This window comes from Neoarius graeffei, chromosome 20 (genome assembly GCF_027579695.1).
Source record: "Neoarius graeffei isolate fNeoGra1 chromosome 20, fNeoGra1.pri, whole genome shotgun sequence".
Classification (NCBI taxonomy): Eukaryota; Metazoa; Chordata; class Actinopteri; order Siluriformes; family Ariidae; genus Neoarius; species Neoarius graeffei.
In genome coordinates, this window is record NC_083588.1 from 10,743,909 (window position 1) to 10,771,180 (window position 27,272).

Here is a 27,272-nt window from a genome sequence, read left to right on the forward strand (position 1 = left end):
ATCGATACTTTGTCTCTGTCTTCCTATTGTTACGTCTCTCTCTCTCTCTCTCTCTCTCTCTCTCTCTCTCTCACTGTAAATGAGTAAACAGTGACCTGAGAGTTAACAGGAATCCCTCTCTTTCTGTCTCTAACTTTGGATGAAAAGTAGGAGTGAGTGAGCGACTGGAGGAGGAGAGGAGAGCTGGATTGGGGGGCGGCGTAGCTGAGAGGCCACAGAGGGGGGTTCCAGCGTTACTGAGAGGGCTGGACAGAGTGAAAGAGCAGAAAAGAAGGAAGAAAAGAAGCGAGAGGGGGAGAGAGAGAGGGAGAGATGGCGAGTGGAGAGATCTCCACTCTTCCCTCGGCTCCGGCCGACAGCTTTCCTCCGGGCCACTTCAAAGAGCCCAAGCGGCTGTACTGCAAAAACGGAGGCTACTTCTTGCGCATCAACCCGGACGGACGAGTGGACGGCATCCGCGAGAAAAACGACCCCAACAGTAAGACTCCTTTTCTCAAAAATGATTAAGGTATGAAAGAGAGGGATTACTCTTAGGCCTCATATGAGTGTTTACACTCCGTCACTTGGAGGAGATGGAGAAAATAGAAGGATGGAAAGAATTGTAAGACAGATAGCAAAGAGGAGGAGAAAATGAAAAGGAGAGATATAGAGATTGAAAAAAGGGTGAGTATGAGAGAAAGAATGAGCAAGGGAGAGAAATAGTGGAAAGACAGAGAATGAAAGAGAAACAAAATGAAAGAGGGACTGAATGAACGTCCACAGGAGAGAAACAGAAGGAATGTTGTTAGCCTTGAAGTTACTGTTTACTCTCTGTTTCTCTGCTACATAACTCACCTAGAGAGAGAGAGAGAGAGAGAGAGAAAGAGAGGGAGGCAATACAAAGCATCTTTATGCTGTAGCACGGCAGGGAAAGAAATCAGACCCAACTTTCCGTCTGACTTCTCACTGTGGGATTTTGTCAGTTTTAACACGAGGAAAACAACTTTTTAAAACCAATAAGATTTCACTCCATTCATTTCGACAATATTCTCCGTTCTGACTGGTCAGGAGCTGTTGGTTAATTTTCAACAACAGCAGCTCTGACAGTAGTTTTGTTTGAAGGCAAACCACCGGTTTATATTCATGCGCTTGTTCTCGTTTGTTACTGTTTATATAATAAGAACTAATTGAGGAAGCCATGGCTTAATGGTTAGAGAAGCAGCTTTGGGACCAAAAGGTTGCTGGTTTGATTCCCTGGACCAGCAGGAATGGCTGAAGTGCCCTTGAGCAAGGCACATCACCCCCAAGTGCTCCCCAGGGTGCTCTGGGTACGTTGTACGTCGCTCTGGATAAGCGCTTCTGCAAAATACCTGTTATGTAACATAACTAATGCAGCATTTTCATCTTATCTCTAGCCGCTTTATCCTGTTCTACAGGGTCGCAGGCAAGCTGGAGCCTATCCCAGCTGACTACGGGCGAAAGGCGGGGTACACCCTGGACAAGTCGCCAGGTCATCACAGGGCTGACACAGACAACCATTCACACTCACATTCACACCTACGCTCAATTTAGGGTGTTTTCACACTTGGTCCCTTTCAGCCATCTAACCGAACTCAGATCGATGACTCAGCATTTTTTGCGCATATGTGAACGCTCCAACCGTACCCAGACCCCTTTAAAGCGAACCGAACTGAGACCACCTCAGGAGGTGGTCTCAGTACGGTTCGCTAAAAATCAACGGTACAGTTCGCCTAATCTGCGCATTGTGAACAAAAAGTGCACCGGGTTCACTTCGCCTTTTTCACTGTAGTTTAACCTTCTTCGTTTGCCGTAGTTGGTCACGTGACTGTAGCAGGGAAACTCAACTTCCTTTTGGAAGCCATGTGTGCCTGACAAGCATTTTGATTCAAGAGAAAATTACCTAGAATTCCGTGCACTGGGGGTCTGAGGGCTCTGGAGGACCTGGTGTGAACAGAAAGAGGACTGAGGCCCCATCAAAGCTTAACTGGACCAGAAAGAGAACCCAGTTCTCTTTGTAATAAATTCACAGTGTGAACACAAAAAGAACTGAGTTCTTTTTCTGTTGGTCCACTTAAAGAGGACTGAGTCTGGTTCCTTTAAAGGGGACCAGGTGTGAAAACACCCTTAGAGTCACCAGTTAACCTAACCTGCATGTCTTTGGACTGTGGGAGAAACCGGAGCACCCGGAGGAAACCCACGCGGACACGGGGAGAACATGCAAACTCCACACAGAAAGGCCCTCGCCGGCCACGGGGCTCGAACCCGGACCTTCTTGCTGTGAGGTGACAGCGCTAACCACTACACCACCATGCCGCCCTAATGCAGCAACTTGTACGACAGAAACAATAGCATCATGCTCTTATGTAACAAAGAAAACCACACGGTGTAATCGTTCCCCTTGACAGGGTCAAGCTTTCTCTATCCAGAGACATTGAATCTCCAGTCAGTGAGTTTTTCCACCATGGGAAAGTCTTCAAAATGGAGCGGTTGATGCTTTCTGGTTTGTCAGTAACTTGTTCAGCTGATTTTGTCTTAACTTCGAGACAGGAAAAAGAGACGCCGGGGAGGGAATGAGTGTTTATATCTGTGATAATGGAACGCAAAACATTCCTAGAACATTCCCTGTGCCTACTGTTCCGAAATGGATCAATTGTCGTACTTTAATATAGCTTTTTAAACGTTGCCAAACTTCCAGACAGACATCTGTAATGAATGTGTAAAGGCCGTGCCACCTCTGGACAGCGACCACGGTGACGAGAAACATTCTTGGCTCCATTTGCAAGTCCTTGTATTCAAGCCGAGGCGCATAATCCATTTATCTTGCTTGTTCTTTTGTGCAATTTGTATGTTTTTGTCTTATTGCTGCCATAGCAGCAACTCGCAGGGCTTACAGACATGTCATTATTGTCCATTACTGTTCAAATACCTCATCACGAGTAATAAGAACTCTTTGTTTCAATTATTGTTACTGTTTGTTGATCTGTTGATGAAAATTTGAGAAGTAATTCATGGAAAATTGGTTTCTGAAATGTTTCTCAGGAGAGATATGGTTGTTCAAGGTTCGAGTCGAGATAGTCTTGCTTTCTCTCTGTCTCGAGTTCTGTTCAATCGTGATTATTCAAGCCCCGGGTGGCACGGCGTTGTCGCGGTTCGTACTGTCGCCTCACAGCAAGAAGGTTCTGGGTTCAAACCCAGGGGCCTTTCTGTGTGGATTTTGCACGTTCTCCCCACAGTCAGCTGGGATAGGCTCCAATTTGCCTGCACAGGATAAGTGGTTACGTATAATGGATGTTCAAGCCCAAGTCAATTCAGGGCCACTAACTGATGAGGTTAAACGCATGATAATATCAAAAGGTAAAATATAAATTTAGTTATTGTTCATCAACAAAGCCACCTCAGAGTTGATTATTTTTCCCGAACAGCACATCGTGAAATGATTTATAATTTTCAGTTCCTTTATGAACGACATGTTACACTTTTGAACCATTTCCAATTCTGGAACATCCAGAAGATTTGTTCCTGTGGCGGAGAACTTACACACTGTTCCAAAACACTGACACTGGAGACTCCTTCCATGGACATCAGTGCTATGGTTTTTTTTGTTTTGTTTTTTTGAATGAGTCTTAGATGATTTCGAGCTCCTGCTGGACAAGTCCATGTGAGTTAGCGCTTGCTTTAGAAACAATGATTCTGAAATTCTTCAGACGTCCCTTTTTTCTCTCTCTCTCTGTTCTATCTCTGTGTTTTTGTCCCCTCCATCAAGGTAGGTTGTTTCTTTCCTGTGGTTTTTTTTTAATACCTCCAGACTTTTTCCTTTCCTGTTTTCTATTTCTGTCTGTCTGTCTGTCTTCCTTTCTATCACTCTCTCTGTGTTTATCCTTCTGTTTGATCCCTTTTTATATCTTTCGATCTCCCTCTCTGCTTTGCCTCCATTTCCTTCTCTCCCACTCTGTTGTCTCTCCCGTCTATATTTATCTATCTGTTTGTCGTGCAGTGTCGTGCTATCTCTGCCGCCTCACAGCAAGAACGTTCTGGGTTCGAACCTCACGGTCGACTGGGGAATTTCTGTGTGGAGTTTGTACGTTCTCCCCGTGCCTGTGTGGGTTTCCTCTCGGTGCTCCAAACACATGTGGATTCGGGCAACTGGCTGCTCGAAATTGCCCGTAGGTGTGAATGTTGAGTGTGAGTATGAATGGATGTTTGTCTCGAGATAGATCAGGACCTGCCCAGGGTGTACCCCACCTCTCACCCGAAGTCAGCTGGGATTGGCTCCAGTTTCCCTTGTGAGCTTGACGGATAGATAAGCGGCACAGATAATAGATGGATGGATGGATGGATGGATGGATGGATGGATGAATGGATAGATATATATCTGCTGTGTAAAGCACCTGTTATGAGTAATGTGATGAAGTGTGGCTGATGGTTTTCGAGACATTTAATCACAAGAGACTTGATGACCACATCTTTGTAAACATAGACAGCGGTTGTGTAACACTCACACACACACACACAGTGCTTCCTCGTCATGTTTCACCCACTCTAGCTCTCTCATTAGTCATCAGTAAGAAATGAATAGATGATGGAAGTGCCGTGGGAATGAATGAATCATATTTCATGAACTAACTTTAAATGAATGAAATGAACGAAAAGTATCAGTGAATGAATGAAGGAGTGGTGGTACGAAGCAAGTATGATCTGATCAAAGCATGATAACGTCACAGCCACATACCGCTTTAGCTCCATAATTAAATCCCATTCACTTCCAAACTCCATTTGTGAAGGTTATTTTATTCCGTATTGACATATATAACGATCTTAAAGTGCATATCTATGGAATCAAATTTGTGCCAAAATGTTCATACAATACTTTTGAAATATCAAACAAAAACGACAAATCAAAATACAAATAAAACAAAAAAAGTCAATTTTTTTAGACTGGCAAACAAATTATTCGTGCAATCGTGCAAAATATCAGTCTATTATTCTTCAGAAACCTTTTATTTTTGTTCCGCGTCTTTCTCAGTTTTGTTTGACGTAATTTATTTTGGTTGCGATTCCAGCTTTCTCGTTTGCGCTCCCTGACTTTTTGCTTGCAGTTTTGGCACAAACTTCACGTGTGGGTGGGCTGTCCAGGAATGCATTCCCATTGGCTAACTTGTGTTTGACTGACAGCTACGCTCAGCCATTCCCTACTCGGATTCTGGCGGACTGTTTGACGAGTGACCGATCCATTGACGGTAAACAAGGGTCGAGTGGACTTCAGTGGCGACTATGATATTGAATTTACACTTTGTTGAATTAATTCAATATCATAGTCGCCACTGAAGTCCACTCGATCCTTGTTTACCGTCAATGGATCGGTCACTCGTCAAACAGCCCGCCAGAATCCGAGTAGGGAATGGCTGAGCGAAGTTGTCAGTCAAACAGAAGTTGCCCAATGGGAATGCATTCCTGGACAGCCCACCCACACGTGAAGTTTGTGCCAAAACTGCAAGCAAAAAGTCAGGGAGCGCAAACGAGAAAGCTGGAATCGCAACCAAAATAAATTACGTCAGACAAAACTGAGAAAGACGCGGAACAAAAATAAAAGGTTTCTGAAGAGTAATAGACTGATATTTTACACGATTACATGAATAATTTGTTTGCCAGTCTAAAAAAATTGACTTTTTTTTGGTTTTTTTGTATTTTGATTTGTCGTTTTTGTTTGATATTTCAAAAGTATTGTATGAACATTTTGGCACAAAATTGATTCCATAGATATCACGGGTAAATTCAGGAGCAAGATCAATGTAATTCTCCTATTTTATATTCAACTTTGGTAAAAATATCTGTCACATTCTGCATTCTCTGCAATTTTTTTTACCTTGCGCAATACCAGAAAAATTCAGTTGAAATCAAGCCATTTGAGGCGAATTGGTCCACCTCTGAAAAAACTTGGCATTCGGATTTCCTGGGAAACATTGATTTTTGTGACGTCATCTGCGGGACGCCTCCCTCTGAATCCTATGTCAGCGCTGGTTTGTTTATGAGAAAACGACCTGGTGGTTTTCTGCAAATTTCTTCAACGTTATCGCGTAATTATTAAAATGGTTAACAGATGTATCGTAGGAGGGTGTAGCAACACCAATCTTGATGGGATTAGTACTCATCGTTTTCCAAAAGACCGGACAACGAGAGAGAAATGGGAGCGCTTGGTCTACACAGGCTGTGCACTGAAACCGTGCAAAGCTCGCGCAGCCTGCTGGCGCTTCCGCAGGTGACGTCACGAATCTGGCTCCAGACTCCCTTGGGATTTTTCCAGATGCGTTTTGTTATTTTATTTTTTTCTGCTGTAGACAGATGGCCTTGTGCAAAATTACCCTTCTGGATGAGTGTGTAAAGGGACATTCTTTCATATTAAAAAAAACTGAATTTGGTCCAGAATATGCCCTTTAATGACCGGGCTCGTGTGATCGTCAGTCTCCCCTTTAAAGCTAGACTGCCTTCTTTTCAGATTTTTCAAATACAGGTCATAAAAAGAATTCTCCCCGACACTCTATTTTTGTTCAGTGGACCGAAAGCTACTGAATTTGAATCACAGACTTCCAATTTTATTAGTTTTTTACCTCCGCCAAGGAGGTTATGTTTTTGGTAGCATTGGTTTGTTTGTTGGTTTGTCTGTTAGCAACATTACGGAAAAAGTTATGAACGGATTGCTCTGAAATTTTTTCCAGAGGTGTGACTGGGCACAAGTAACCATCCATTAAATTTTGGCGGTGATCCGGATCACCATCTGGATCCCGGAATTTTTTAAAGGATTCTTGGCGGAGGTCTGCGCTCTCCGAGTGCTTTTCTAGTTTAAAATAGAACAATTCATGAATTTAAGGCCACATGGCCTTAAATTCTCCGCTATTTTTTCCTGCTTCACCATGACCCAATTCAAGATACTACGTCATGCATCACATGGTGGGCTTTCCTCATTCGTGCAAGGCATTGTGGGATACAAATTTGAAACAGGAGAGAAAAATGGAGGGCGTGAGTGTGCGAATGAAACGTGAAAGACCGACTACAGTAACGGAAAGAAAGCGAGAAGAAAAGGCGTTCTGTTCTATACGAAGGAAAGGAAACGCAGGACCAAACTAATAAATATCGGCGCTCAGCGAGCACCTCGGTGTGATCAGCTGTTCGTTTAGCGACAGAATGATGGAACTGTCAGTGCACGCTCAAAGGTAAACCTGGACTGTTTTGAACCCTTAAATTCAAAGCTGTGGGGGAAACCATGGCCTCATGATTAGAGAAGCAACTTTGGGACCAAAAGGTCACCAGTTTGATTCCCTGGACCAGCAAGAATGGCAACAGTGGATGCCAGCTGCCGTAAAACCCCGAAGAAGAAGGTAAACCTGCGCATGCGCACACGGACTTCCTCTGTCTGCTTGACTGCGCGAAGCGAGAGATTTCATGCACATTATTTGCTCAGGAATCCCCTCAAATTAAATAACTTCCCAGCCACGGAATGGCCTGATAGTTTGTGAGATATTATAGAAATAAACATAGATCACAATAACCAAATTTCAGAGGGAACTCAATTTCACCGATTTTCTGAAATCGAAAGGCCGTCTCGCTTTAATAGTGCAATCATATTTTAACAATTATTCCTTATCGATATTTATTATTATTATTTTTCTGAAAACAAAGGGTCTTCTCACACCAAATATTGACTTGGGTCATTTATTATAGCTTACTGCTTCCTGTTTATTGTATTTTTGAATACTGAAACGTTTCATTTCATTATTTTTAAGCCATTTTTGGTCGACAGCATTTCTTTACATGTGCCTGAGACTTTTGCACAGCATGTACTGTATATATAATTAAGGTTCATTAAAGGGGTACCAAATATAATATATACAGTTGCTGATGTGACAAAGTAACGTATTCTTAAGTATTCTATCAAATTTATATACTAGAAAACAACGAAATATCTTGGTAATTGTAAATATAATAGTCGGTACGCTAAACGGCACAAGAGTCGCCATTTTTAAAAGACCGTGACGTCAGCGCTACCCACTGCACTAGGAGAGAAGCGTGTAATCATGGCGTCGGGCGCATCAAGTGAAAGCGACAGCTCTGTCGAATCATACGAAGAGATCCCGCAAGACACACTGCAAGCAGGCTATGGCTTAGAAGGGTACCAGTTTGAACCTAGGAGAGGTACTCTCGACTCCGGTGATGACAAAAGAAGAGAAGAAAGCTCGAACTCGCTTGGTGTTTTTCAGCGGAAACGAGTGAAAAGACACGTCTGGAGGATCGTTATGCCTTCCATCGGTCCTGTTATTACACCCGAAAGCAACACGCTGTGGCATTGTGTAGCCGATCACTTACGATTCATCCTACTTTCCGATTCACACGTGCTATTCCCAAACTCAATGAGCCAACACAACTGGGCACATACATACGTCATGAGCGTTACGCAGAGAAAATGAACGTGCATTCTGATCGGATAAAATTAATATCATGGCGGGCTGTTCAAACTGCGGAAATAGTTTGCTCGAGCTACTTTCAAAACACTATAACTTTCCAACCTTAGAACAAAAAACTTTTGTAAGTCTTGAATAAGGTTCATCAATGTGTGTTGTATTGTTATATTTACTCTATATATTGCCCTCTGTTCCCCTTTAAGATTCAAGACCGAATTATCACATCGAATCAGCTGCTTTGAACTGTTATTTCAAAAGAAATCACGATATACCATGATATTAAAAAAAAAGAAAAGAAACCTCTATTGTGACACAATTTATCACAATATCAATCTTATATTGTTATTATTTATGATTTATTGCCCAACCATAGTCATTATTCCCCTGAGTTCTATAATATACATACATTTACACTTCATTTGGCTGTGGCTTTTATTCAGCTCGACTCACAGTTGAGGATTGAGAGTCTCGCTGAAGAACGCAGCATTGGCTCTCGGGCAGAAGCTTCGACGAGAACAGCAGAGAAAGTGCTAGAAAATGGATTGGAAATGACAGAAAGAGAGAAAGTACGACAGACAAGAAGAAACAGAAATGAAAACATTCAGAAATGAACGTTTTTCATGAATGAAACGGGAAGAGAATAAAGGTCATCGTGTGTTTGCGGTCTTGTGGATTTGACCCAACACACACACACACACACGCACAGTCGCTAACTCAGTGTTAAGGAATTTACAAAATCCGCCTCACCGGGAGACGAGTCATTTCTTTCCCTTCCAAACTTCCACATCTGACCAAAACATTGTTTAACTTTAACTGTAAAAACCAAAAGACCACAAATGACTTAAAATTCACTTTCTCATAAAATTAGAAATAAATTGGCCTTTTGAGACGCACCAGTGTTTCAGCATCGTCATGAGTTTATATCCGACAACCGTTTATAGCCTGTTGTCCACAATTGTAGGCATTTCTTAGCTCATTGACAGTGGCGATCCTAGAGTGATTCACTCCCCGGGCGAAACCCCCAGCTGGTGCCCCCCCCCCACCCGTCTTGTTTTTTTTTTTCGGGGGTTTTTTTTGGGGGGACCTTTTTTTTGGGGGGGACCGGTTTTTTTTTCACGCCCGCGCTCGTGCCCCCCCCGCGTTGGGCTCTGTATTAGCCAACAGAATGTTAACAGCTTTACATGGTCGTTTAAACATTTCTCGTCGTGTGTTGTACGTCGTGGACACGCGGCCCATTATAAATTTGCTGTTACCAGAATGGCAATGATCAAGTCGTAATGTATTACTTAAGACTCTGTGTAATGTCATAGTAGTGTAGTACTATGGTAGTCTTTTTGATGACTAGTACAACGTTCCGCTGGCGGGATTGTGCATATTATGGGGCTACGACAAGTTAGGCACACACACACACACACACTGATGACGTCACCTGCGCAACTTTGGTATTGGGCTTCCCCATCCAAAATGTTCACCGCCCCCGCCCGTCTTGTTTTTTTTTTTCGGGTTTTTTTTTGGGGGGACCTTTTTTTTTTGGGACCGTTTTTTTTTTTTCGCGCCCGCGCTCGTGCCGCCCCCCCTGCGATGCCGCCCCGGGCGGCTGCCCGGTCAGACCGCCCCCAGGACCGCCCCTGCTCATTGACATAAAATTGGTGCGTCATGTCACACTGTATCTTTTCCTTCACCATGGTTGAACTCTGATTGGTTGGTGTTTCGTCTTTGGTATTGATAATGCAAACTCATATCCTGGTACAATGTAGTGTATAAGAATAAACCACATATCACAAAACAAAAAGTCGACGATTATCCGATGATTTTCGCAGTGTTTTCGTTTTGTCTTTTTATCCCACAATGTCTTGACACTTTTTATCTCATCCACTCAAGAACCACTCGTCATACTTTTTATCCGTTTATTGCGACGTTTAATGTTGTAGGACATCCGCAAAACAAGCTAGTTCCTGTTATCGCTTATGTTATAACAGCTGAAAGCGTTTGTTTCCTCGTTAGCGTCACGAGAGAAATCAAAAGGCCCTCCGTCCTGTTTATGAAAAGTAACAGCTTAAGTTCAAAGTTGTGAAACTGGAGACTCCTTCCAGAAAACATCCGTCCATCTATCCCTTATCCATAACCGCTTATCCTGTGCAGGGTCGCGGGCAAGCTGGAGCCTATCCGAGCTGACTACGGTCGAGAGGCGGGGTACACCCACCCTGGACAAATCGCCAGGTCATTGCAGGGCTGACACATCAAGACAAACAACCATTCACACTCACATTCACAGCTACGGTCAATTCGGAGCCACCAATTAGCCTAACCTGGATGTCTTTGGACTGCGGGGGAAACCAGAGCACCCGGAGGAAACCCACGCAGACACGGGGAGAACATGCAAACTCCACACAGAAAGGCCGTAGTCGGCTACTGGGCTCGAACCCAGAACCTTCTTGCTGTGAGGCAACAGTACCGTGCCGCCTCCTTCCAGAAAACATCGCCATAAAAACAATTACACATATTTGTTTCCAATGTGGCGGCACGGTGCTGTAGTGGTTAGCACTTTTGCCTCACAGCAAGAAGGACCAGCAGCCAGCGAGGGCCTTTCTGTGTGGAGTTTGCATGTTCTCCCCGTGTCTGCATGAGTTTCCTCTGGGTGCTCTGGTTTCCCCCACAGTCCAAAGACATCCAGGTTAGGTTAATTGGTGGCTCCAAATTGACCGTAGGTATGAGTGTGAATGGTTGTCTGTCTCGATGTGTCAGCCCTGCGATGACTTGGCGATTTGTCCAGGATGTACCCTGCCTCTCGCCCGTAGTCAGCTGGGATAGGCTCCAGCTTGCCCATGACCCTGGATAGGATAAGCAGCTACAGATAATGGATGGATGGATGGAGTGTTTCCAGTGTGGACCATCCACTGTCCAAGTCCATGATTAACTTCTTACTATCGAAATCTGTGATTTGCCTTGAAGCCAGGATTACTGTCCAATCAAATCGAATTCAAGAGCTGAGGTATATCATGTATTCCACGACACCACAGATGTGTTTGTCATGTGTTAATTGATATCCGGCATTAATTAGCTCACTGTGAGCTGGCCTTGTGGTTAGCATGTCCGCCTCTCAGTTGGGAGATAGATTAGAACTCATGGTTAGGCCATACCAAAGACCATCATCAAAATGGTACCAACTGCCATCTGGCAAGGCATGCTGCAATGCCGATGCGAGTGGGGAATCAAACTCTCACGGTTACCAGAGGACCAGCCCCCCACTGTAACCCTAGCTGTATAGGCGAGAGGCAGAGGGCTACGGAAACGGAGATTGGCACCAACCAGTGCACCTTCAGGGCCTGATTTGTACTGGGACGGGAGACTGCCTGGGAAGACCAGTGCAGGGCATGGCATGGGAAGGACTTTCGACTTGAGATTAATTAGCTTGCTAGCTATCTGTACACCTAGCGAGCGGCTTTGTTTTGGGTAAACTGTTGCACAAAGAAATTGTAAACGTTGATAAAATGATGAGCAACTCCAACATGATTAGCTTTTCTTACATGGCTGACACTTAATTCCTCTGTTTTCCTGTTTTCTTCAGTCCGGCTGCAGCTCCAGGCGACGGCAGTGGGAGAGGTCGTCATTAAGGGCATCTCGGCTAATCGCTACCTTGCCATGAGCTCTGAGGGAAGGCTATTTGGAACGGTGAGTCCACAAAGAACACTGAATTGCGCACCAAGACGATGACGGACTAAAAGTTCATCTTGAATTTTTTTTTTAAGCAAGCCCGTTTCTGCCATTCAATCAGGAATAAAACACTTGCAAGGTGTGCTGTGAAAGGAAAACAGCCGATGACATGGTTGTGTGATGCAACTCAATGGAAATATATTCGTATCCAGTTACAGTTCATGATGCTGACTATCCAAAAACAAATGACCATTCATGGTGGAGAAGTTCGAAACAGTCATTTCCTCAGTAGTCTTGTCCTCTGTCTGGAAGTTACATAAGGGGTGTTCACACGGCAACTTTTACTCCGGTGTAGCACCGGGGCTGCCCCGGTAGAGCGTTCACACGGTACAAAGTTATACCGGTGTAGCCCCTGAAAGCTGCTTAAACCGGTGCAAATCTAACCCTGCTCGGGAGGTGGTTTAAGAAATTTACTCCGGAGTAAATGCTAGTTTGCAGGGCAGCACCGATATAAAATGGGACGTCTGAACGCTACAGGGGTAGACTCGCTACGCGTGAGGAGAGTTGATTACATACGGGCATTGCATAACTTGCATCCTGGTATTTGGCGCTTCCAAAATGGCGAATATCAACAACAACAGAACTGCGTGTCTTCCAGTGTTGCCAGATTGGGCGGTTTTAAGTGCATTTTGGCGGATTTGAACATATTTTGGGCTGGAAAACATCAGTATCTGGCAACACTGGTGTCTTCATCCACGTTGTTTTCCCGGCGCTTGGTGATGCCATGACAACCGGGAAAAGTACATTTTCACGCATGCGCATATTTCATTTCTGCATTATTACTATCGTATAGCACGGTCGCAAAAACTGCCGTGTGAACGTAAGTGGGGCTGCACCGGTGCTAACACGCTTCTCTCTAGTAAGCAGGTTTGTGACGTGTGAACGCTCCACAAAATTTACACCGGTGTAAGATATATCGCAACAAAATACATCGGTGCAGCATCGATGCAAATATGTGCCGTGTGAACACCCCTATAGATTACATCGAGTCCGAACTCTAAACAAATAGCACACACGTAAATACTGACCCCCTTCCCCCAGCACACTTTGGAACCTATAACACACCCACTAATTACACACACAAATTAGCAAACAAATTTTGTTTGTTATCGCGGTCAATCACAGTCCAGAAATGGGAATCTGACGGAATATTCCCAGGAGTCTGGTAGTTTCCAAATAATTTCCTCTCTGTCAGTTTCCATCTGTTTCACCAGAACGGTGCATGTCTCGTAGTCATTCATTCATGATGAGAAGCAGTGCTTGCTGTGAACATGTTGTTTAACCACACACACACACACACAATGACAGAGTGTAACAACTTATCCATGTTGCCATCGCAAGGCTTCCACAGGATCAAGTTTGCACACTTAATAAAAGATGTAATGAGATCATAAAAGGCATTTTACACACTAACGTTTTCACACATTCGCCCTCCAGGGTCCCTCCAGGCCAAGCACTTTTATCACATCTCAGTCCTGCTTTTCTGCTCACCACATTTGTAAAGAGTGGTTATTCGAGCCATCTAGTCAACCAGATTTCCACCAGTCTGGCCATTCTCCTCTGCATTCTGGTCTATATGGTAAAGTTTTCTTTGAGGAGACGTTTACCTCGTATCTTTGAAAAGAGTCTCAAATTTTGGTGCTTGATAAACACTATGAGGTAAAGCAGTCACTTTTTTCCACGAATGATGGAAGACGTTGCAGTTTGGCGGGATGACTGTTTCGTAGATGTTTAACTCCATTAAATGGAATGATAAACTCAGAAAAGTACAACCCTGATTCCAAAGAAGTTGGGACAAAGAACAAATTGTAAATAAAAACAGAATGCAATAATTTACAAATCTCAAAAACTGATATTGTATTCACAATAGAACATAGACAATATATCAGATGTCCAAAGTGAGACATTTTGAAATTTCATGCCAAATACTGGCTCATTTGAAATTTCATGACAGCAACACATCTCAAAAAAGTTGGGACAGGGGCAATAAGAGGCTGGAAAAGTTAAAGGTACAAAAATGGAACAGCTGGAGGACCAAATTGCAACTTATTAGGTCAATTGGCAATAGGTCATTAACATGACTGGGTATAAAAAGAGCATCTTGGAGTGGCAGCGGCTCTCAGAAGTAAAGATGGGAAGAGGATCACCAATCCCCCTAATTCTGCACCGACAAATAGTGGAGCAATATCAGAAAGGAGTTCGACAGTGTAAAATTGCAAAGAGTTTGAACATATCATCATCTACAGTGCATAATATCATCAAAAGATTCAGAGAATCTGGAAGAATCTCTGTGCGTAAGGTTCAAGGCCGGAAAACCATACTGGCTGCCCGTGATCTTCGGGCCCTTAGACGGCACTGCATCACATACAGGCATGCTTCTGTATTGGAAATCACAAAATGGGCTCCGGAATATTTCCAGAGAACATTATCTGTGAACACAATTCACCGTGCCATCCGCCGTTGCCAGCTAAAACTCTATAGTTCAAAGAAGAAGCCGTATCTAAACGTGATCCAGAAGCGCAGACGTCTTCTCTGGGCCAAGGCTCATTTAAAATGGACTGTGGCAAAGTGGAAAACTGTTCTGTGGTCAGACGAATCAAAATTTGAAGTTCTTTATGGAAATCAGGGACGCCGTGTCATTCGGACTAAAGAGGAGAAGGACGACCCAAGTTGTTATCGGCGCTCAGTTCAGAAGCCTGCATCTCTGATGGTATGGGGTTGCATTAGTGTGTGTGGCATGGGCAGCTTACACATCTGGAAAGACTCCATCAATGCTGAAAGGTATATCCAGGTTCTAGAGCAACATATGCTCCCATCCAGACGACGTCTCTTTCAGGGAAGACCTTGCATTTTCCAACATGACAATGCCAAACCACATACTGCATCAATTACAGCATCATGGCTGCATAGAAGAAGGGTCCGGGTACTGAACTGGCCAGTCTGCAGTCCAGATCTTTCACCCATAGAAAACATTTGGCACATCATAAAACGGAAGATACGACAAAAAAGACCTAAGACAGTTGTGCAACTAGAATCCTACATTAGACAAGAATGGGTTAACATTCCTATCCCTAAACTTGAGCAACTTGTCTCCTCAGTCCCCAGATGTTTACAGACTGTTGTAAAGAGAAAAGGGGATGTCTCACAGTGGTAAACATGGCCTTGTCCCAACTTTTTTGAGATGTGTTGTCATGAAATTTAAAATCACCTAATTTTTCTCTTTAAATGATACATTTTCTCAGTTTAAACATTTGAGATGTCATCTATGTTCTATTCTGAATAAAATATGGAATTTTGAAACTTCCACATCATTGCATTCCGTTTTTATTTACAATTTGTACTTTGTCCCAACTTTTTTGGAATTGGGGTTGTACAATGTGTTGTTTAATAACTAAAAAATTTCAAGCGTCGGCAAATCGCACGTCACGATATATCGTGCAACAATAAATCGTGATACAAATTTATGACAAATCACATAGATGAAATAAAAAATGAATCGCGGTAATCGCTGTAATTCTGATGTTGAGATGGCAGACGGCTGTTAGGACTGGGACTGTTTTGGCCTCTAGAGGCCACTGTTATTTCCTTTTCTGGTCATGTTTGTTTTGGGCCTCTAGAGGTCACCACTGTGTTCTGTGTTTTGTTTTTGTCTTATTGCCTGTTTCCTGCCCCGCCCTGTCCTTAATTAGTTTGTGTATAAATACCCCTCTGTTTGTTCCCTTGTCACGGAGTCTTTTTCCTATGTTATGCTGTTAGTGCTAGTTCCCTCTGTCCCATGTCTACTTGGTTTTTGCTTCTTTCTTCTGGACTTTGTGGATTTTGTTTTTGACCTTTTTGATCTTCTGAGCGTTTGATTTTTTGCCTTTTTTCTCATTTGGATTTTGGACTTTGTTCCTTTGGATATTTTTATTTTTGGTTTATCTTCTGAGCTTTGGATTATTCTTTGTTTTTCCCTTAGATTGTACATAGTGTAAAACTGTTTTTGATACTTTTCTACTTCCGCCTCTGCACTTGACTCATCCCCCTGGTGGCCTAGTGGGGGTTTGCTGGATTATCACACCAGCGAACCAGGTTCGAATCCCAGCAAAACCCTAACAACGGCGCAATGACGTAAAATTTGTGAATAGGAATAATAGAATACTGAAACCATGGACAAATAGTTAGAGAAGCAGTTTTGGGATGAAAAGGTTGCCAGTTCATTTCCCTGGTCTAGCAGGAATGACTGAAGTTCCCTTGAGCAAAGCACCTAACCCCCAACTGCTCCCCAGGCTGTTCTCGGTATGTTGGATGTCGCTCTGTAAAAAAGCGTCTGCTAAATGCCTGTAATGTAATGAATATACCTGACTTCACCGTAGGTGGAAGTAATGTAGCTCCAATGATGCGAAAGTACACAAAAACAGATCTAAAATGGGAAAGAGCGGTTGTGTGATTGCTGTACAAACAGATTCAACAAGAAATCAGAACTCTCTTATTACAGACTGCTGAAAGATAAAGAAAAGAGAAGCAAATGGAGGGAGTAGAAATGTTTGTAAATGTTTATTAAGAAAAGGAACATTGATGACCTTTTTCATTTTTAATAAAAGGAATATTTTAGTTAACAGGCTATTCTGGTTTACCCCGACCTTTACAAATGTGGGTAAATAATTATTTTTGGTTATTAATAAAACAAAATAAAGGTCATAAAATTTTCAGTAAGAAATCGACTTACGTTGAGTGTTGAGTTAAGAATAACGAAATAAGGAACAGGTGGAAAAACTGTCAAAATGACTTGTCAAGACTTCATGTGACGTTTTGACTTGAACCTGGAATTAATTTATTTTTTTTTTTGTCCAGAAGAAACTGGATTTTTGAAAATGTACACGTTTATCATTATCACTGTTTTATTTCACTGTTCTTCCTTGAAAACCTTTCTCACACTACACACAACTTCCCATTGAGTCGAATACAGAGGGAACACTGAATATCGAGCGCCCTTTGTGTTTATGCGTGTGGTTAAACAACTGTTCACAGCAGGTACAAATGTACGACTGCTGCACACACACACACACGTACAGTCATCATGACTGATGTTGTTTAGTGTAACAGATTTACCTTAACACACAAACAAGGGGAAGTATTTTAATTTTACTTTGAGCCAAAAGACAACAGCTGCTCGGAAACATGCATCATCATATCATCATGTTGGTATTTCCTTCGAACAGGCTGTGTGTTCTGAGAAACCGAAACAACGCTTCAGTGCGTTCATCGTTTCAGTGTTTTAACCTTGAGAACGTAATCTGAAAACGTACACATCAGAAACTGTGTGGAGACACTGTCATTTTTGAATGATATTTTAATGGTTGGTCATTTTTCCATGTTTAAGTTACAAAAGTAAATTTTCCAGACAAAAGATGAACAAAGTGTATCATACGAAATGACAAAGTTGTGGAACACGAATTTATATTAAAACATAAAAATGGAATATAAATATATATAATTGGATTTTTTCAACTTATTTTGATGATTATGATGATGATGATCATTATTATTATGGTGATGAGTTTATGCCATCATGTGTTGTCTGTCGTCCATCCGGCGTCATCCACATTTCACGAAAATCGCTTCTTCTCAATTCTTCACCGATTTTTATTCTTTTTGGCAGGAAGGTAGGTCTGCCTGGGGTGCATATGGCTTCTATCCAGTTTTGCATACCATAATTGCAATTAATAATGAAGATTATGGACTCATTAATCAATCCCGAATGAGCAGTTTCCACACAAATCGCTTCTTCTCCCTCAATTCTTCACCGATTTTGATCCTTTCTGGCATGAAGGTGAGGGGACCTAGGGTGCAAAAACTTCAACCCAGATTTGCTTCATCACAATTATTAATGAAGTTTGGGACTAATTAAGACTTAATGAGCAGTTCAACAAAAATTGCTTTTTCTCAGTCAATTCCTCGCCGTTTTGGATTCTTTCTGGCTTATAGTTCGGTATTCCTAGGGTGGATATCGCTTCTATATATAGCTTGGATATAGCTTGCGGCAATTATTGCGCAAGGTAGCCCACTTTAGATCGTTCCTTCTGGACTAGACGGGGCCGGAGTGAGCTACGCCGTCATTGACGGTCTCATTGTTATCATTATTTTACGTTGGCTCTGGTTGCTGTATGTTCTGTTCTATCCCTGTCATAGCACTTAAATGTGACTGGTCAGAAGATGTTGATTCACTTCCGATAACAGCAGCTCTGACAGTAGTTCTGACTGTAATTCAACCCCGAAATTTCTCTTAAATCACTCTCTTTAATCCATTTCCACTTCTACACTCACTACTTTTACAGGGACTTGGATGTTGGATGAACTTCATAATCAAAAGCTAATATTTTAGATTGAAATGAATGAAAAACAAACAAACAAAAAAAAATGTTTCTATTCCGCAAAGAAAAGCTGCTCTGATGGAAGTGACAAACTTCTTCCATAACAGTAAATGTAACGATGAATAATTACAAGAATACTGTATACTTTCATTAATAAGTTCAAAATCGTAATCTATAAATTCCTGTGGTACCAAATCATACGAATGAACCATTTCAGAACATGCTATTATTCGAAAATAATCAACTTCAGTGTGGAAATAGTACTGCACTTCCACTTGATTTTATTCCTAACATCTTATCTTTTGACGAAAATTGCAATCAAGCTAAAAATTAGAGTTGTGTCATCCGATAAGCAGCTTCGAACAGCATAAAACTGCAAAAGTTAACATAAAAATTTCTCAAACTTAGCTGATGATTTTTCAAAGAATGCTCGACAAGAAACTCACAAGTTAAAATCTGTGATTGGTGCAACATTTGAAGCGACAAATTTTTATACAGATACCGATCCAGTTTATCCACATTTCCAGAACTTTGACTGACTGTGACTGAGCTTCATCCCAAACATAAGGCAAGCTTGAATGAATCGCAACTCAAAGGTCAAAGGTCATGGAGGAAGAATCTGGCTTGAATCGAAGTCTCTTGAAGTTCAATGCGGATTGAATGAACGTTGTCTGGATTGTGGGTGGAAACAACAGTGATATTGTTGATTGAAATATCGAACGAAGTGCATTTCAACATAAAAACTTGTCTAAAAAATGCAAATCTCACCTTGTTTCAGATGAAAACATTTCAAAAAAATGAACTTTGAAATCATAATCGATGAAAAGGTTTCACTTTGGACAAACATGAACGTCACTTCCATGATAGAAAAGGTCAAAATTACAATAAACGTATATCAAATGACTAAAAAATGACTTTGTGTCATTACTTTGTATACTACAGCGAGGTCTTGACACAATTTAAATCTGTGTTTCTTTCTCTCTCTGTCTCTTTCGAACTCAGAGACGAGCAACGGATGAATGTTACTTCTTCGAGCGCCTGGAGCCGAATAACTACAACACGTATCGATCACGGAAATATCCAAACTGGTATGTTGCACTAAAGAGGACGGGGCAGTACAAGAGCGGAGCGAAGACAGGACCTGGACAAAAAGCTATCCTCTTCCTCCCAATGTCAGCCAAGAGCTAAACTTCATCTGTGTGAGTTTTTATTTGTTTATGTGAAAACGAAGGCCAGAATATGGACAGTTAATCTTTTTGGGATATTAACAAAGGGTTTTATTCTTATTGTTATGATTATTTTTTTTTCGCAAAAGAAACGTTGGGCCAGATTCAGACAACTGAATTCCTTCCAAACATAAAATTATCACCGTGCTTAACCTGCTTATCACTAATGAATTGTTTTCGGCTATTAATCAATGATTGCAACTTGTGATTTTTTTTTAACTCATTTTGTCTGAGATGTGAAAAGAAATGTGGAAAAACGAAAGAGGTTCTGTTAAAAAAAACTGGTCATTTTTGAACACACAGATATCGAGTTAGATTTAACAGCAACGAATTCAAGGGTTTTTTTTTGAAGCTACTAAGTATATCATAATAAACATAGCTTGATCTGTGTAATTCTTCATCGACAATTTCATTCACTTCGTTTTTTATTTAGTCCGATTGATTTTCTGAAAATTTGTGCAATTTATAATGCTTTTGGAAAGTTTTTGTGAATCTCGAAATTACAATTGTGTACGGTATTAGGCACACTGGAGGTTAAAAAAAATATATAGCTGGAGGTAATATTCCGAGAAAAAACTCAACGTTCTTTGAGATTTTAAAGTCGAAAATTCATAAGAAAAAAACTCGGAAGTCGTTCTGAGATTTACAAAAGTCAGAAATTCAAAGATTAGGAAAATTTACAAAGTTGACATACTCATAAACGACCTCATGCTTCCCATCTTCCTGGCTGCAGTGCATTCTGGGAAATATCGGAGAAAATCTCTTCGCACTTTATTCTTTTTTCTTGCGCGATCGAGGACGAAAGACTGCATTTCCGACCGGCTCAGTTGTGGCATCTGTGACGTGAGAATATTGTAAAGTTCAACTTTCTAAAGTTAAGTTAAACGATCTGGTTCTTTGACAAGATACGAAACAAAACAAAACACGATTTTAAAGTAAAAAATTCATAAGGAAAAAACTCGGAAGTCATTCCGAGATTTACAAAAGTCAGAAATTCTAAGATTAGGAAAATTTACAAAGATCGGAAACGATCTCATGCTTCCCGTCTTGCGATTTTATCTCGCAAATCTGTGACTTTTTACTCTCGGAATTTCTGAGTTCTTTCCTTGACAATGTCTGAGTTTATTCTCAAAATTTCACCCCTCCATCAGCTCCATTTTTTTTATTTACAGTGGAACTAATACACCATCTTTAGAAACGTTAATCTAATGTCAAACGAAGTAGAAAGTGCGTAACTTAATTCTTTTGTCCAACGTCACTTGAAATTATCGATAATTTATTATTTTCGGCCAGTAAAAACAACAATAATAGCAAAATAATTCCACTTGGACTGAACCCCAGTGCTGCCACTTGTAATTTAAGTTTGTAATTTTATACATTTAGAATGTTTTTCAGAAATATAACACTTCATTCCGATGAAAACTGTCATTATTTGGACTTAAGGTTCATGTTATAAAGTCCAAAAATCACGAACTTAACCAGAAGTTTGTCCTGAACATTGAAGAAAACAAAGTTTCACCATCTGCAGCCAATCAGTGTCATTTAACGAAGCCAACAGGAAGTTCTCCGTCTGTAATCTCAGCCTGGAGTTCTTTGATCTTTTGTTTTTCTGCTCGATGAAACAGAAGCATGAATGAAACTCGGAGCTAAAAGGTTTTCTGGTGAACTTTCAACACTGAACTCGAACAGGTGTTTTATCAGATTTTCTACGATGGATGTTGTACCAACTAGTAGGTTGGTCAAAGTTTTTAGATAGAACTTAAAATTTATGTTGAAACAATTTTGAATGTTGAAACTTTCAACTAAGTTATTTAAACGGTATTTATTGTAGGGACACTTCATAAAACATGAATCAAATTTAAGTTACAAGTTTAAATTAATAGACAAAAATGACCATGTCGGAATTTTTTTTTTCAATACGAATTGACAAGTACATGTCGGAACAAGATTCTTTGACATAACAATCAAATAAAAGCACTGAAAAAAATGACTTCATTCACAAATTTACGAAGCAATGATGGAATTGGTAAAAGCGCATCTTCTTTTAAAGTTGCGTGATTTTTGAAAGTTATTTCATTTTTAAAGCCTCTTGATGTTTATGACTGCAGCTCCTGTACGTTTTATTTGTTTTAACGAATGTCATGACTAAATAATGTGAGTTTAAAAGATGCTGCTTCTATACAGTGTGTATCCTCCTTTCTAGCTTTTAGTGTGTATAGATCAAATTGTGCTGTAAATGAGATTTTATGTGAGACAGAGAGAGAGCGAGAGAGAGAGAAAAAACACTAAATATTATCGATGTATCTGTGTGTATGGAGTTAAACTCTAACAGTATTTCAATATATTAACTTTCTTTGATATGACTGTCCTGTATATACAATATTTACATTCAATACTATATTTAAGTCCAAATATTTTCGGCAATTACTGACTTCCTGCTTCAAAGTGAAGAACTGAAGTGGCATTTTTTTTCCAGAATATGATGAAATCTCGTCATTAATAACATCAACGTTTTGCTTCTTTTGGTTTATTTGAAAGTGCTTGAATATCAGGTTTAGATGTTTCATTCAAGAATAGTGGAAAAACACATTTTTCGAAAATAAAGGGTTTTTATTCTTTTTTTAACTTTGTGCCGCAGTTATACAGCACCAACATTTTATAAAATGTCACAATTTAACAGTGTAACCATGTAAAATGCATCGTACAGCATTATTATTATTATTATTATTATTTTTATTATTATTAAAACGAAATTAGCGTGTGTTTTATCATATTTATTTGCTAGGTCAAATAGAAGTAAGAAACAAAACTAATCAACAGCACATCCTGAAGTGTTTTCTTCTTATGTCTATCACCGCAAAGTGCCAGCAATTACAATTTTTAATTTATTTTAATTCATCACTTTCTAATCATGACATCGTACTTTTATCTGTTTGGAGTTACATTTAATGTCGTCGACAAACAAATCAGTTTCTAATTAGTACAAATTGGGAAGCCATGGCCTATGGTTAGAGAAGCAGCTTTCGGACCAAAAGGTCGCTAGTTCGATTCCCTGGACGAGCAGGACTGGTTGAAGTGCCCTTGAGCAAGGCACCTAACCCCCAACTGCTCTGGCAAGAGTGGTGGCATACCTTGTGTCTGACTAGCCAAAGAAAAGCTGATGTGATTATCAGTTCGGGTGGTGCCCGACTGAAAACAACAAATTACTTCAAAGTAATTTCCTTGACGATTTTTCATTTGTTTATTAATTATGCATAAATTTCTGTATGTCACGCGCCTGCCATATAAGTCCCTTTGAATTCGTTCATACTCCAGATACATTAATAATTTACAGTGTCTTGCAAAAGTATTCATCCCCCTTGGTGTTTGTCCGGTTTTGTCGCATTAAAAGCTAAGCTGGAATTTTTAGGGGGGTTAGCACCAACAAACCCAACACCCAGAGAACATCATTCCTACAGTGAAGCATGGTGGTGGCAGCATCATGCTGTGGGGATATTTTTCATCTGCCGGGACAGAAAAGCTGGTCAGGACTGAAGGAAAGATGGATGGCACTAAATACAGGGCGATTCTGGAGGAAAACCTGTTTGAGGTTTGAGATTGGGACGAAGGTTCACGTTCCAGCAGGACAATAACCCTACACATACTGCGAAAGCTACACCACGGTTCAATAGTTTGGGGTCACCCAGACAATTTTGTGTTTTCCATGAAAAGTCACACTTTTACTTACCACCATAAGTTGTAAAATGAATAGAAAATATAGTCAAGACATTTTTCTGGCCATTTTGAGCATTTAATCGACCCCACAAGTGTGATGCTCCAGAAACTCAATCTGCTCAAAGGAAGGTCAGTTTTATAGCTTCTCTAAAGAGCTAAACTGTTTTCAGCTGTGCTAACATGATTGTACAAGGGTTTTCTAATCATCCATTAGCCTTCTGAGGCAATGAGCAAACACATTGTACCATTAGAACACTGGAGTGAGAGTTGCTGGAAATGGGCCTCTATACACCTATGGAGATATTGCACCAAAAACCAGACATTTGCAGCTAGAATAGTCATTTACCACATTAGCAATGTATAGAGTGGATTTCTGATTAGTTTAAAGTGATCTTCATTGAAAAGAACAGTGCTTTTCTTTCAAAAATAAGGACCTTTCAAAGTGACCCCAAACTTTTGAACGGTAGTGTACACTGGAGTGGTTTAAAGGGAAACTTATTTCAATGTCTTGGAATGGCCTAGTCAAAACCTCAATCCAGTTGAGAATCTGTGGCAGAACTTGAAGATTGCTACACACCAACGCAACCCATCGAACTTGCAGAAGTTGGAGCAGTTGCCTCGAGGAATGGGCAAAAATCCCAGTGGCTAGATGTGCTAAGCTAATAGAGACATATCCCAAGAGACTTGCAGCTGTAATTGCAGCAAAAGGTGGCTCTACAAAGTATTGACTTTGGGGGGTGAATACCGATACACACTCCAGATTTGTTTCTCATCTTAATTATTGTTTGTGTCACAATTTAAAAAAAAAAAATTTCACCTTTAAAGTTGTACGCATGTTGTGGAACTGAAATGGTGCTAACCCTCCAAAAATCCATTTTAATTCCGGCTTGTAATGCGACAAAACAGGACAAACACCAAGGGGGATGAATACTTTTGAAAGGCACTGTATTCTAGCACATTAAACTGCATAAACTGTGATTTCTGACGTACACCCCTGACCTACCGTCAGAGCTGCTGTTCGAGAAATTAAATCCACACTTTCTGACCAATCAGAATTGAGAATTTAAAAGACCGACCTGTTGTTGAAATACTTAATTCCTCAACCAAGTTGTGTCTTCAATTTTTATACAATTTGGACATGATCGCTGAACAGAAAACACACATATTGAAGAAATATAACAAAAGAAATGCTGACTTGAGTTGGAAAGAAACGAAATATTTAATATCATGTAACTGGAATATGTTTCATGTACAGTCCTGTGCAAAAGTCTTAGGCCCACCTAAAGAGATGATGTCGTCCAAAAATGGCTTAAAATAATAAAATGAAATGTTTCAACATTAAAAAAATACTAGAAACGGTAAGCAGTAAGCTTAATAAATGAAACAAAGTCAATGTTTGGTGTGCTTTAAAAAAATAAAAATGGTCGTCTCAGGTCCAGTGAGTGCAGTTTTATGCGGAAATGAGCTGTAGGTTTTACTGAGCATCTCACAGAACCAGCCACGGTTCTTCTGGACGCTTTGTCACACTCGCTTCTTCATTCTGCACCAAAATTTTGCCAGTAGCCTTCATTACGGTATGTTTTCTTTCTTAATCTGAGAAGCAGGGCTTTGAACCGGTTCAAGGAACGAAAACGAAAACCGGGAACTTTTTCTATTTCACATGGAACAGAAACGAAACCAGAAACTTTATTATTTTTTATGTTCCGGAACAGAAACGCTTATTAAAAATAATGGTAACCGGTTAATACCGGTTTTTATTTCGTTCCTCAAAGTTTCCGTAGCCTACAAATAAAAAAGCCATGCCATGTGCGATGTTGCACCCGGGTCCAGATTAGGGCAGAACCGGCCCTGGCTACATTTCAGGTGTAGTTTGTTTTATGTATGTATGTACTTGCATAGATGTGTACTTGGTCTTCCAATATGGCGCCTAACAAACTCTCGCGGCGCGGTGACGTCATGCGGTAGCCCTCTATAGGGCCTGACTAGCCTTTGGTAACACACTAAACAAATTCTCTTTCATTTTTGGCACTTTTTCTGTTTGTGTAGATGGGAAGACATACTGAGAATCCAAATCGCCAACATTTGAAATAATAATTGTTTTGAATCATTTCTTGTCTTATTTAATGAAGGTTGTAATAGAATTAGCCTACATTTGGCTTAAGCTGGATGAGACCGAGACATAATTTTATAGCCATTTGTTAAACAGCTGACAGGGAACGTAATTAACCGTTCCGGGAACGAAATTTTTTTGTTCTAACTGGTTCGGGAACGTCTATTTAATGGTGGAACCCAAAACCGGAAACGTTAAAATTCCGTTTCTGTTCGGAACGAACCAATAGGAAAAAAATTCTGGTTCAAAACCCTGCTGAGAAGTGTTCTCTTATGGAACATGCTGCTCAGATACAAACTTTTTTTTTTCTGTAACATTTAATTTTGTGCTGGAAAACGAACATTTGGACTCTCAAACGCTTTGACTCAATGTATAAGTCATAAAATAAAAACCGATAAAGTTTGTATGAAAAAAATAGGGGTGCGAACACTTTTGCACAGCACTGTATATGTCAGGTAACAGCAATTTATAGACTAATAATAATAATCATAATAAAGACGTCCAGTATTATTCATTTTTTCAGCCATTGTGTTCAAATGAAATTCTACTATTTGGCCCTTTTACCATCTTTTTTTTTTAAGTAAATTTATTGCTTCAAAGTGATATTTAAATACGACAAACGGCCATTCGTTTGATTCCCCGATTCAAAAAGGCCTCTCGGAAAGCAGGCTTGTCCGAGTATCTTCGGCACACTGTGCCTTATTTATATCGCTCGGGAATTTTCCTGTGATAAATCTGATAGATGGATCCGGTGTACACCGAGGGCAGTTCCTCCATGCTTAGATCGATGTTGTCGAATCCGTTTTCGAGTCCGTAGAGAAGCACTTTGGAGACGTGGCTCGTTATTGGCGCAGCGTCACTAATTCTGGCCAATTTTGCCAAATCCATCCATTCGCATCGTAAACACTCGTGCTCGCAGAAGTTAATCTCGTAGGTTACTGGAGCGAGACGGCAGATCAGATACATGTCCGAATTCCCAAACGCTCCGGGGTGGTGGTGCTGCTGGCGGACACTCAGGAGAGATCGGAATTCAGATCGGATGCCAGTTTCCTCAAAAACTTCGCGGACTGCAGTGTCGCCTAATTTAGGGGGAAAAAAAAAAGAGTGAACAAGTACTGATTTGCAAATGTTTATCAAGGATAAACTTTGTGTATTTTACGGAAGCCGCGAGAGGCCCTTCATATAATCTTTTTTTTATTCACCTTGTTGTCCCGAGATAACGACAGAATTAATTCAGGATCTCGAGAAAACAACACAACTAATTCGAGATCTCGAGAAAACAAAACCGTTATTTCGAGATCTCGAGAAAACAAAACAATTATTTCATGATCTCAGCTGGATCGCTGTGTCTCCGTCGGTAGAGACGAAGCCGGGCCAGTCTTCTGCGGAGGTGCCGCGGACTAATTTTGAAATTATCCCTTATTAAAAGACTTAATGCAATCTCTCCCTGTGTCAACCCCTCATCAAAATATTGCCTTAATCGGTGATCGATTATTCCAGACATTCTAATGACCAAAGTTGCGTTTATACAGAATGAGAAATAGCCCCAAAGTCAGCATATCACAAGTCTCTTGGCGCACCTGAATGAACCATTTCTCAGCTGTTTACTCGAGAGCATGAAATAATTGTTTTGTTTTCTCGAGATCTCGAAATAACGGTTTTGTTTTCTCGAGATCTCGAATTAGTTGTGTTGCTTTCTCGA

The 27,272-nt window shown here is 40.8% G+C and overlaps 2 protein-coding genes across 4 annotated transcripts in view; one reads left to right on the forward strand and one right to left on the reverse strand.

Moving 5' to 3' along the window:
- The first annotated feature begins 278 nt into the window (after positions 1–278).
- fgf2 (fibroblast growth factor 2) lies at positions 279–26,779 on the forward strand. The gene is made up of 3 exons (XM_060901225.1): positions 279–478; positions 12,022–12,125; positions 19,523–26,779. The coding sequence occupies exons 1-3, from the start codon at positions 313–315 to the stop codon at positions 19,706–19,708; spliced, it is 456 nt and encodes a 151-aa protein (XP_060757208.1). The 5' UTR covers positions 279–312; the 3' UTR covers positions 19,709–26,779.
- nudt6 (nudix (nucleoside diphosphate linked moiety X)-type motif 6) overlaps positions 21,702–27,272 on the reverse strand; it is a 44,894-nt gene continuing 39,323 nt past the window's right edge. For all 3 annotated transcript variants that reach the window (XM_060901222.1, XM_060901224.1, XM_060901223.1), the window contains one exon: positions 21,702–26,649. In XM_060901222.1, coding sequence (XP_060757205.1) covers positions 26,270–26,649 — 380 coding nt within the window. In that variant the 3' untranslated portion in view covers positions 21,702–26,269. The remainder of the gene's footprint in view (positions 26,650–27,272) is intronic.